At 40.5% G+C, this 13,379-nt stretch overlaps 1 protein-coding gene across 1 annotated transcript in view; it reads left to right on the top strand.

Annotated features, from left to right (window-relative positions):
• Nucleotides 1–13,379, top strand: part of ASXL3 (ASXL transcriptional regulator 3) — a 372,418-nt gene that overhangs the window by 262,390 nt on the left and 96,649 nt on the right. The window contains 2 exon segments of the mRNA XM_030213960.1: nucleotides 12–129; nucleotides 1,182–1,301. Of these exon segments, the coding sequence (XP_030069820.1) occupies nucleotides 12–129; nucleotides 1,182–1,301 (238 nt within the window).

The raw sequence follows: 13,379 nt of genomic DNA on the forward strand, positions 1-13,379 counted from the left end.
CACACGCACAGGCTTTGAGACAGCAACAGAAAAGGAGAAATGGAGTCTCCATGATGGTAAACAAGACCGTTCCTCGTGTTGTCCTGACACCTCTGAAGGTATCTGATGAGCAGTCGGATTCACCGTCTGGTAAGGAGCTGACAGGTTGGAGAGTGCAAGAGAAGAATCCTGGGCAGAGAGCCGTCCTTGGAGCAAGACAATAAGAGTGTTAATACACCGCGGCTCAAATCAACTCGCTTTTGGTTTTGTTTTCCTCCGGTGAAGCAAAGACACGGTTGATCGAGAGATTCCATTATGTGGCTTTCTGTTTTGTATTTCTTTTTTTTTTTCTTCTTCTTCTTTCTTTCTTAAAGCACCAGTCATACATAATGAAACCAGCAGCACGAGAATGCATGAGCAGTGCATTGGAGCTTTTTTGTTTGTTTTGTTTTTGTGTTTTAAAGCTGTGGAACTCTAATGGGAACCACATGCTGGCGCTAAATGTCTTGAAATGCTGCTCTTCAGCAAATGTGAATTTAGCCTCTGTCCAGAGTCGTATCATGAGAGCGTGTGTTTCATTTTGTTTGTTTGTTTTTGGCAGGGGGAAGAGGTTTTATTAGTTGTACTCTAGTATTTATTATTTCTGTCCTTTTGTTCTGCTGCTTACCTTGCTTTAGCGCTGCACTGTACAAAGAAATCTTAAGGGGAGTTTTGATGATTTGGTCACTGGTGAGAGAAGGGGAAGAACAGAGAGACTGATATGTCCTTCACTTGTCTAAATACCCTTTACCACACTAATGGTTTAATTCTCAGTGTACATTATCTTTGTAAAACTTGTGGACAAAGCGCTGTGATGCTTTGATTCCTAATGTGCTCTAAAGCCCCAGCATGGATAGTCTCAGGTTGAGAATTTCCTTTTTAAATTCTGTATGAAATTAAAGTGCCCCTTTATCTGCCGCAGTGGCTGCCAAACAATTGATTTCACTGCTTAATTGATTCATAGAGCTTCTGTGCCCACTGTCTCTAGTGTCTGAAAACAGATTTGGGCCTCAGAGGCGCTGCAGGAAATGTCAAGAACAAGCAAAGCATATGTCATTCCTGAATCCACATTTAATTTTTCTGCTCTCATTATTTTGAAGGAGAAATAATCAGGGTTGTTTTTTTTTTATTATTATTTAATCATCATCATTTGCTTGTTTCAGGTTCTGAATCTAAAAACGGTGAAGGAGACAGTTCTGACAAAGAAACAAAACCTGGACAAAAATCTCCGACTGGAAAACAAATAAGTCAGCACTTAAAGAGATTAAAAAAGTCGGGTTTAGGTGAGTACTTGTCACAAGCTCCTTTTAAGTGCTAAAGCCAAGTTAAACTGTATTGTACTTCTGACCTCCGTCATCCCACTGCGAGAGATTCAACCCTCATTTGTAAAGCTATGCCAACAAAATTATGGGAGGTGGTAGGGAAGAGAAAGGAGTAGAAAACTGCCTATCAAAGCTGTAGCCAAGTCCAAACCATGACACATCACTAATATGGTGAAGTTATTAAACATTGCTGTAGCTTAGACGAGCACTTTGCGAGCTGCTGTGGGGTTTGATGTATTCTCTGTTATAATATACCTCTCAAATTAACAGTGGGAGATGAAAGGAGGAGCATATATGTTGCTGCAGTCTTTATAGGCTATAAGAGGTCACTGGCTTGTGTCTGTTTCTGAAGTTAAAACATGCTGAAACAAAGCCTTTGTATACGTCTCTTGAGAACAGGAGAAAACAGAAGATCCTTAACTCATTTCTAAGGGAGTCTTCTAGATTTGTAGTATAATGACCTAATATCTTATTCCCTTCATTATTTTGTATATAGTGATGATGGGGTAGCATTAGAAAGTGGTCGCCTTGGTAGCAGCATTTTTAAGTTTGAATGCAGAAATTATACAGTAGGATCATACATTATTATGTCCAGTTTTTTTTTTTTTTTATAATAATTCAGAATTGCTGTCTGTGGGATTTTGACTCCTTTGTGTCAGCATGTGGCATTCTTATCATGTCTGTTGGTAACATGTGTCTGTAACTATTTTTAATACCGCTGAGGTTGGTATGTTCTGGTGCATTCTAGTTTTAGGAAAGGCTAAGTTCATTGGGATCTTGACAGTATATTTATCAAGTACGTAAAAAGGTACATGATACATTTGTCTTTTCAGTTAGTGCATTCTGGTAGCGAGTAGCAGCCTAACGCAGTGCTGTTCAATTTTCTCCTGGAGATGCACCTAGCCAATTGGTGAATATGCACAAGGTGGATTTGCATTCATAGAGTCTGCAACTATATGCAAATCTGTCTTATGCAGAGGATAAAATTGAGAGGCATTGGCCTAGTGGTTAGAGCAGAGGGCTGAGAGCCAGGGAAGCCCAGATCAAATACCACTTCTGCTACTTATCTTGGCTAAGCCACTAAATTCTCAATTGCCTCAGGTATAAACTCAGGTGTGAGCCCCCCCAGAGACAGAGAAGTACCTACTGTATCTGAATTCATACCACTTCAATTGCTGTGGGTTTGCAGGTGGTATATAGGAAATTAAAATAAGTAAATACTGTATGGAAATCACCAAAATGTACACGATATACTTAGGGGCTCATTTTCAAAGCACTTAGACTTACAAAGTTACATGGAGGTGTATTTTTAAAGCACTTAAGACTTACAAAGTCTAAGTGCTTTGAAAATGAGCTCCCATAGTAACCTATGGAATTTTATAAGTCTTAAGTGCTTTGACAATACAACTCCTCATCTTACACAGTAAATTCACTTTGTATCAAAAAGAGAATTATTCAAAGCAGTTAATACTTACTGTAGAAAGTTAACAAGTAGACATGTTGGAGGGTAATTATATAATGTGGCACTTGCAAATATTTTTAGAAGCATGCCTGTTTATGAGGCAACATATGCAGATATCTGTTTTTATATAACAGGTTCCCAGATCTCCACAAATGATCTTGTACAGAATTACACCTGCTCCAAGGCAGTTGCAGCTAGGTTCATGTACTCCATCTGAGTATGCATGTATGCACATATGCCAACCCCTGGAGCAGTTGTGCATGGATCACCTAAAAGTACATGTGCTCTTAACATAACATAACACATGGTTTTGTATGCCGCTATAACCTCACTGTTCCAAGTGGCAAACAATAAGATAACTAGAACAAACCCCCAGGAAGATTGTTCAATACAATATACAGCAAGAGTAAATCAAATTATACATTATTACATATTACAAATTTTCAAAGTAACCAGGTTTTGATCTTTTTCCTAAAGTCCAAGTAGGAATCAGCAGTAAGAAATAAAGCTGAAGTATCTTTCCGTAATTTAGCAAATTGATACACCCAAGAGTATTCCAGCAGCGTCTGTTTATCTTTTAAGGATAATCTCTTGTTTATCTTTTTTTTTTTTAATATGAAGTCTTTATTAAGCATTGAAAAATCCCTGTACAAAGGACTCTTGTTTATCTTTTAAGGACGGAAAGTAAATCAAACTAGAATTATGAAGCTTGCAATTCCGAATTGTGGTTGCTATAAGTAAGATGGAGCAGAGCCACGTGGAGGGGCATAATCGAACGCGAACGCCTATCTCCGTGGGCGTCTATGTCCGAAAACGGGTACGTGAAGAGGCGGGACAGACCGTATTTTCGAAAAAAAATGGACATTTTTCAGCTGGGCGTTTTTGTTTTTTAGCGATAATGGAAACTAAAAACGCCCAGCTCAAAAACGTCCTAATCCAAGCCATTTGGTCGTGGGAGGGGCCACGATTCATAGTACACTCGCCCTCCTGACATGCCAGGCCACCAACTGGGCACCCTAGAGGTCAGTGCGGTGGACTTCAGACAACGCTCCCACATGCATAGCTCCCTTACCACGGGTGCTGAGCCCCCAACCCCCCTCCCCCAAAACCCACTACCCACAAATGTACAACACTACCATAGCTCTTAGGGGTGAAGGGGGCACCTACATGTGGGTACAGTGGGTTTTGGAGGCCTCCCATTTACCAGCACAAGTGTTACAGGTAGGGGGGGATGGGCCTGGGTCCACCTGGCTGAAGTGCACTGCGGTACCCACTAAAAGTGCTCCAGGGACCTGCATACACGCAGGCCTCTAGGACTTGTTGCTGCTATATAACATTGGCACACCAGTTGACACCTGAAGACTAATCTCTCCGAAAACGTCCTTTATTGGAATAAGCACGCTTACTCACAGTTAACTGCAGATCAGAGGTTGTGCCCCACTGGCAACGAGTCTCCCTGGTACTGAGATTAGCAGTAGGTCAGAGCTGGCAGAATGGTGTACAATGCCCTCTTTCAGCCACATTCAAGGTAAGAACTAAGTTCTGTAACGTGGCTTACAAAAATGGCCACTACCTCATGGACTACCGGAAACAAAACAGGGCACACTCTGACCCAGTAAGCAGGGGGAAAGGCATCATGGGAGTAGAGCCTACCAACTACCAACATCGTGAGCATTTGCCACAAGCTAGTGAAATCACGGAGCCCAATACCCTACACCCACCACAATGCATTGCTGATGTGACTCTGCAGTGCGCATAACAGAAAAGATGTCAGACTCACCCGAGAGCCACATCAGAACCAGGGAAAGGCTGTCACAGGATAGAACACATTCTGCTGTCATGGAGGTGGGTACGGCATTTGAGGCTGGCATAGAGGCTGGAAAAAAAGTTTTTAAAGTGGGTTTTTTTTGGTGGGAGGGGGTTAGTGACCACTGGGGGAGTCCAGGGAGGTGATCCCCGATTCCTTCCAGTGGTCATCTGGGCAGTTGGGGCACTTTTTTGGGACCTGTTCGTGAAAAAAAGGGGTCCAAAAAAAGTGACCCAAAATCGCGGTAAAAACGCCTTTTTTTTCGATTATCAGCTAAAGACGCCCATCTCTCCTCGGCCGATAACCACGCCCCAGTTCTGCATTCACCACGCCTCCGACACGCCCCCGTCAACTTTACCCGTTTCCGCGACGGATTGCAGTTGGAAACGCCCAAAATCTTCTTTCGATTATACCGATTTGGGCGCCCACGGGAGAAAGATGCCCATCTCCTGATTTGGGTCGCAATATAGGCGTTTTTCTCTTTCGATTATAAGCAGGATAGTATTTTATACAGAAAACATGAATAAAATTCTTGTATCTATGGACAACCAATGTAATTCCACAAAATACTGAGATATCCTTTCATACCTTCCTAATGAGACAATCAAACAAACAGCAGTCTTTTGTATTATTTGTAATTTTCTTAGTTGTTGACACATGCAACCCAGATAACAAATATTACAGTAGTCCAACTGTGTCAATAGCAATGCTTGGACCACCATTCTGAAGTCTTCAGACTCAAAATACTTACGAATGAAACATAATTTTCTCATAATAAAAAAAAGATTTCTGAATGGGATGGTTAATCTGAGGTTGCAGTGATAGTGTACTATCAACCCATAATCCTACGATTTTAATTACCAATGATAATTTGTCCAATATTAATAGAGACAGGAATGTCTGTGATTTTAGTGCCTATAAGTAAAAAAAAAAAGGTTTTATCTATATTAACTTTAACTTAGTCATCCAAGACTCTACTAATGAAATACAACCTGAGATTGTAGACAATTCATCTGCCATCTTAGATCCTATTGGTATAAGAACTGTGATATTGTCTGCATAGCTATATGATAGATAGCCGTGGTTCCCAAGAGTAGTTCTTAATAAATGAACAAACACATTAAATAGTGTTGGGAATAATGGAGACCCTTGGGGTACCCCACAAGAGTTTGACCACCTGTTAGATAAATTACTGTTCATCTTAATCCTATAAATTTTTGCTGTGAGGAAGGTGGAGAGCCAATTTAGAACCCTACCTGTAATCCCTATAGACTAAAGTTTGAAGTAGAATGATATGATCTACCAGATCAAATGCAGCAGATATATCAAAATGGAGCCCTAAGGCTCTTTTACCCTCACCTAATAATGATCTGGAGTAGTCAGTTAATGAACCTAAATCCTGATTGTGATTTGTATAAAATGTTATATAAGTTCAAGTAGTGTTCCAATTGTAATGCAACCAAACCTTCCATCAGTTTCACAAACAATGGTATGGAGGCTATTGGTTTATAGTTAGAAGTTATTTGATTAGATTCCTTTTGATTCTTCAAAATGAGAGTAATTGTTATTTCTCCTAAAGTAGTGGGGAACATGCCAGAAAAATTAAAATGTTAACTTATGAAGACAAGTGGTGCTGACCTGGTAACATTAATAGGACAGATGTCCAACAAACAATACGATCTAGTGTATTTCTTAAATAGGGACTTCAAATATTCTTAATATTCTTGACTATTATGAAATCTGTGGAGTTGTCCTGAAATGGTTTTCTTGCTTCTTAGATCTAGGTCGTATCAAGTCAAACAATCAGGTGTACTTTCTTCCACTTCTGGCTGTGGGGTCCCTCAGGGTTCCCCTCTTCCCCCATCTTGTTTAACATTATGATGATACTTTGTCATCTTTTAGAAAAACATGGTCTTTCAACATACATATATGCTGCATACATATATGCTGGTGATGTCACCATTTATATCCCATTCTTTAAGGAATTACTTGACATAATTCACATGATTAGTCTAGGGATAAAACTTATGGAATCATGGGCTTCTAATTTCAAACTAAAACTTAACATGGATAAAACTAACTTTCTAATTATAACTAACCCTCACCATCTTATGAATCTTAGTAACTTTACTATTAAGAACAAAACCTATTCCCTTGAGTCATCAATGAAAATTTTGGGAGTCGTCACAGATCGTTTCCTCACCCTTGAAAACCAAGTCTCTAAGTTGACCTCGAGTGTCTTTCACTCACTTTGGAAGCTAAAGAGATTGAGGCCATTTTTATCTAAATCTGTGTTTTGTACTTTGGTTCAATCCCTTGTCCTCACCAAATTCAACTATTGCAATTCCATCTATGCTGGACTTAAAGATGGTCTTCTCAAAAAATTACAAACAGCTCAATACACTGCTGCTTGTCTTATATGTAGATCTTCTCCCTTTGCCAAAGGCACTCCTCTTTTATATGAACTACATTGGTTACCAATAAGAGATAGAATATCTTTCAAATTATATTTTTTCATTCACCAAATCCTGTTTGGTCAAGCCCCATCATATATGAATAATCTTATTGAATTACCCCCTCATAATGCTGTTACATTTCCCTATCTGTAAGAATGTGATATATAAAACAATTCACTCTGCTAATTTCTCCTGTCAAGGCACCAAAATTTGGAATTCTCTTCCTAAATCAATCAAGTTTACAGATGATTACCTAACTTTTAGAAGTCTTTTAAAAACACATTTCTTCAGTCTGGCCTTTCTGAATACAAAGAACTCTATTTGAATTTTACCCACTCCCTTTTCTTTAATCTCGTTTTCCATCTAGTCTTGCCTAATTATGCTCTCACCTATACGCCCTTAATTGTTTGTTTGTCCTTGAGATAGTCTAAATCCCTGGTTACTTACTGCACATGTATTAATTTTCATGTTGAAGTTATTGTAATCTGTGTTATATTCTGTACATTATTATGTTTTATTCACTTGAGTCTATTTCGGGCTAATGTGGGGTATAATTGTCATGGATAAATAAATAAATAAAATTATTTATTTTATAAACTCCTACTATTGAATCAGATGAAAATAAGTCCAGTATCTATCTGCAGGTATCTCATTATTAGAAAAAGAAGAGTCCAAGTCTGAAGGGGAGAAGGGAAAGGTTGATTTTATATTTTGAATTTTACCTTGCAAATATTCTACTAATTGGTTTGCAGTAGGAATCTTATCAGTAACAGGTGATGGACTAGAAGAAGATGTCAGTAAAGTGTTAACTAAATGAAATAATAGTTTAGTACTGTAAGATTCCATTCTTATTAACTTTGAATAGTAATATTTTCTTGCTGACAAGGATTTGTTTATAGTCATTGATTGCTTTCCGCCAATTCAATTTATTCTGAAAAGTATTATCCTTTTGCCACTTCTGCTCCAGCTTTCTACAATATCTCTTTTGTCTGAGCAGTTGCACTGAAAACCATTTATCACTTTGCCTCAAATATTGAAATCTAGCTTGATAGGGGACTAATTTATCTAATATTTGGGTAGTTTCTCCAACTCTCTGCAAATTCAGAGTTACTGATATTTTTCCAGCAGGAACAAAAAATATTCCAAAACTCTGTAGGGTCAACCTTCCCCCTAGTTGCCTGATTAACAACGTTTCTACTGAAAACCCTCAAAACGTGCTCCAGCTTAAGGTAAAATGACATTAAAAATGATCTGACCATAGTGTTTCTTCCCAATGATTATCAGTAACAGTAATTTTATGTGACAAAGTATTGAGAGTAGTATAGGAAACTAGGGGCCCTGTTTACTAAGGCGTGCTGTAGGTGCATGTTAAAAATTAGTGCATGCTGATGCTAGAGACACCCATAGGAATATAATGGGTGTCCCTATTGTTAGCGCATGCAAAATTTTAGCGCACCTACAGCGCAGCTTAGTAAACAGGGCCCAAAACCTAATTGATGTCCTTTATCATGTGTTGGCTGAGAAAAGGGAATTGATAATTCAGCATAGATTTATAAAAATAAATAATTGTGAAGTTTTACAATCCTGATGGTCTTCTAAATGTAGATTGGCATCACTTATGGTTAACTTAATCATAAAATGAGTCCCTTGCAGAAGCCCATTTCAGGGGACAATAAAAAACAATACATGTAAGTGTATCGATCAGTTGCATGTGTCATTTGACAACAAATAATTTCTAGTTCTGGTGATTTTTAAAATCTTTAAAATATTCACATTAAAAATGGATTTATAAATCAATGTAATGGCATCCCCTTTTTTTTTTCCTATCTCTGGCTAAGGAAAATATTTTAGAGCCCGGTAGACAAAGTTCCTGAATACGCGTATCTTCATTTGAAGTCAGCCATGTTTCAGTAAGAAAAAGACATCCTGGCCAATGCTGTTCTATCTAGTTTCTTACCAATGGTATCTTATTACCAATAGAGCAAATATTTAGATAGTAACAAGGGATAGGTATAGCATGAGAGAGGAAGTCATTATTATACGATATTCGTTTTACATTCAAATTTATTTTCCCCTTATTGGGAGGTCTCTTTTTAGATTGTGATTTCCATGAGATATTAGTTACAACCTCAGATGAATGGGACATAATCTCAGCACAGTTTATAAGGAATCTGTGCTGAAGTATAGGCACACTCTCTGACCCCTGACGTTGAAGCATAGATTTAACTGTGGGAATAAAGCCCAGTGATGAGGCATGGCCCAGCACAGATTTACAACTTCCCAACAAAAATATATACAGTACCAGCAATTGTATCCATTCCATTATCAAACTAAAATCATCAATTAATCGAATCAAATATAATTTTAAACAACTGTTATCATTAATTAGAATTGTTACTTTTTAAGCAGTAGTAAAATGACTCCAAAGGATAGGATACCATTAAACGGTAAAGTCAACCAGTAGTATAAACTATGTATAAAAGTAATATAGTACTCACAATAAATGGAACAATTAGTCCTTGTTAAAAGAGCACTAAAGAGCACATGAAGGTGCACACAAAGGGGCTGGACATGCCCCTTTGGCGCGACACTTCAGAGATGGAAGAGACTTTAAAGTGGGGCAACTGCCATCATCAGGAATCGACCTGGAAATGCAGTGTTCCATCTCTCCCTCGCGGACGTTCAGCCAGCTCCAGTGGAGAACAACAGATGACAGGCCTGATATGAGAACACACACAGTCTTGTCTTTACTTTATACTGGACTTGTATCCGCTACCAGGTACTTCTTAGCCAGGATCAGGTGACCCTCAGGGGGAGGAATGCTGGCTTCAGCCTAACCCCTGGTAAGCCTTTTCTTGGTTGAGAGGTGCCCAGCTCTCCCACCGGTTGCCTTCTCAGGTGCCGTGGAGGACTTGCAGCTCATCTGCATATCCTCGGAGCCTTCGCCGGAGTGACTCCCAGGTCCGTTCCGATCCACTCGGGGCCTCTGCTCAAGGTGCACAGTGCTCCTACCAGGTGCTGTGGAGGACTTGCAGCGTTCTGCATATCCTCACAGCTGCATCCGGGGTGACTCCCAAATCCACCCCGACCTTCCCAGGGCCTTCGCCACAGTTACCCAGGGCTTTCGCTCCACCTACCCAGAGCTACCAGGTACTTCTTAGCCAGGATCAGGTGACCCTCAGGGGGAGGAATGCTGGCTTCGGCCTAACCCCTGGTAAGCCTTTTCTAATAAGTTCTGGGAGAAGAGGATATTTCTCTGGTAAGTGAACAAATTTTGCTTGTGCTTTCGGAACTTGAAGATTGGGGTTTAAAGGAGGAACTGTAAGTTAGTGATAGGCTGATATCCTTAATACTTTAGCAAGTTTTAAATTACGGAAAAACTCAAAAAACACTAAGATGGAGTCAGCAGTCCAGCAGCGAGAGGGGTGCTATCCAGTCTTTTGCATTGAGTGTCACATGTATGATTATCTCCCAATTGGTGAGGTGTCATATGTGTGTGCCCGATGCAAAGAGCTCCTAGCTCTCAGAGAACGTGTCCGTTCTCTTGAGGCTAGAGTAGCAGACTTGATGGAGCTGAGGGAGACAGAGAGGTACATAGAGGAGACCTACAGGGATGTTGTAGAGAAGTCCCACCTCCAGTCAGGTAGCCCCTGTGCTACCTTGGAGGAGGGAGGTCTCCTAGAAGGAGAGCATCACCCTGGTGAAGTAGGAAGTACTCCTGTAGCCAGGACCTGCCCACCAGGGGATGTATTATCCTTTCGCACCGAGGATATATCTCCAAATGTTGCCCGGGAGGGAAAGGTTAGGACAGCTGTTGTACTTGGTGATTCGATCATTAGGCATATAGATAGCTGGGTGGCTGGTGGACGTGAGGATCGCCTGGTGACTTGCCTGCCTGGTGCGAAGGTGGCGGACCTCACGCGTCACCTAGATAGGATTTTATATAGTGCTGGGGAGGAGACGGCTGTCTTGGTACATGTGGGTACTAATGACATAGGAAAATGTGGGAGAGAGGTTCTGGAAGCAAAATTTAGGCTCTTAGGTAGAAAGCTGAAATCCAGATCCTCCAGGGTAGCATTTTCTGAAATGCTACCTGTGCCACGCGCAGGGCCCAAGAGACAGGCAGAGCTCCAGAGTCTCAATGCGTGGATGAGACGATGGTGCAGGGAGGAGGGCTTTAGATTTGTTAGGAACTGGACAACATTCTGGGGAAGGGGGAGCCTATTCCGAAAGGATGGGCTCCATCTTAACCAGAGTGGGACCAGGCTGCTGGCATCGGCGTTTAAGAAGGAGATAGAGCAGCTTTTAAACTAGAAATGGGGGGAAGGCCGACAGTCGCTCAAAAGAGCATGGTTCGGGATAAGGTATCTTTCAAAGATATCACCATAACAGGGAAGATAGAGTATCCTGATAGTGAGGTTGCAAAAGAGATTGTAGTAGATCGGGTATCTTTAAATAACAATAAAAATCAGACAAAAGATTGCCAATTAATACTGTCAAGTACTAAGCATGATGTACTTAGGAACAACAAACATAGTTTGAAATGTCTATATGCGAATGCCAGGAGCCTAAGAAATAAGATGGGGGAGTTGGAATATATTGCACTAAATGAAAAATTAGATATAATAGGCATCTCTGAGACCTGGTGGAAGGAGGATAACCAGTGGGACACTGTCATACCGGGGTACAAATTATATCGTAGTGATAGGGTGAATCGGATTGGTGGAGGGGTAGCATTGTATATTAACGAGAGCCTTGAATCAAATAGATTGAAAATTCTGCAGGAAACAAAACACTCCTTGGAATCACTGTGGATTGAAATTCCATGTGCAAAGGGGAAAAGGATAGTGATAGGAGTGTACTACCGTCCGCCTGGCCAGGACGAACAGACGGATGCGGAAATGTTAAAGGAAATCAGGGACGCAAACAAACTGGGCAACACAATAATAATGGGGGATTTCAATTACCCGCATATAGACTGGGTTAATGTAACATCTGTACACGCAAGGGACATAAGATTTCTTGATGAAATCAAGGACAGCTTCATGGAACAGCTAGTTCAGGAGCCGACAAGACAAGGAAAAATACTAGACTTAGTCCTTAGTGGTGCTCATGATCTAGTGCAGGGGGTAACGATACGAGGGCCGCTTGATAACAGTGATCATAATATGATCGGTTTTGATATTGGCATTGAAGGAAGTGAAACTAGGAAATCAAGTACGCTAGCGTTTAACTATAGAAAAGGTGATTAAGACAAAATGAGAAAAATGGTGAAAAAAAGACTGAAAGGAGCAGCTCGCAGAGTAAAAAACTTGCATCAGGCGTGGATGCTGTTTAAAAACACCATCCTGGAGGTTCAGGACAAATATATTCCACGTATTAGAAAAAAGGGAAAAAAGACTAAACGTCAGCCGGCGTGGCTAAACAGTAAGATAAAGGAAATCATTAGAGCCAAAAAACAATCCTTCAGAAAGTGGAGAAGAGAACCAACTGAAAGTAACAGGATAGATCATAAGGAATGCCAAGCCAAATGCAAAGCGGAGATAAGGAGGGCAAAAAAGGACTTTGAGAAGAAATTAGCGTTGGAAGCAAAAATACATAGTAAAAATTTTTTTAGATACATTAAAAGCAGGAAACCGGCCAAAGAGTCGGTTGGGCCGCTGGACGAAAATGGTGTTAAAGGGGCGATCAAGGAGGACAAAGCCGTAGCGGAGAAATTAAATGAATTCTTTGCTTCGGTCTTCACCGAGGAGGATTTGGGGGGGACACCGGTGCCGGAAAGAATATTTGAAGCGGGGGAGTCGGAGAAACTAAACAAATTCTCTGTAACCTTGGAGGATGTAATGGGTCAGTTCAGCAAGCTGAAGAGTAGTAAATCACCGGGACCTGATGGTATTCATCCCAGAGTATTAATAGAACTAAAAAATGAACTTGCGGAGCTACTGTTAGAAATATGCAATCTGTCCCTAAAATCGAGTGTAGTACCGGAAGACTGGAGGGTAGCCAATGTTACTCCGATTTTTAAGAAGGGTTCCAGAGGAGATCCGGGAAATTATAGACCGGTGAGTCTGACGTCGGTGCTGGGCAAGATGGTGGAGGCTATTTTTAAGAATAAAATTGCAGAGCATATACAAAAACATGGACTGATGAGACAAAGTCAGCACGGATTTAGTGAAGGGAAGTCTTGCCTCACCAATCTAATGCATTTTTTTGAGGGGGTAAGCAAACATGTGGACAATGGGGAGCCGGTTGATATTGTATATCTGGATTTTCAGAAGGCGTTTGACAAAGTGCCGCACGAAAGACTCCTGAAG

Source organism: Microcaecilia unicolor, chromosome 1, assembly GCF_901765095.1.
Source record: "Microcaecilia unicolor chromosome 1, aMicUni1.1, whole genome shotgun sequence".
NCBI lineage: Eukaryota > Metazoa > Chordata > Amphibia > Gymnophiona > Siphonopidae > Microcaecilia > Microcaecilia unicolor.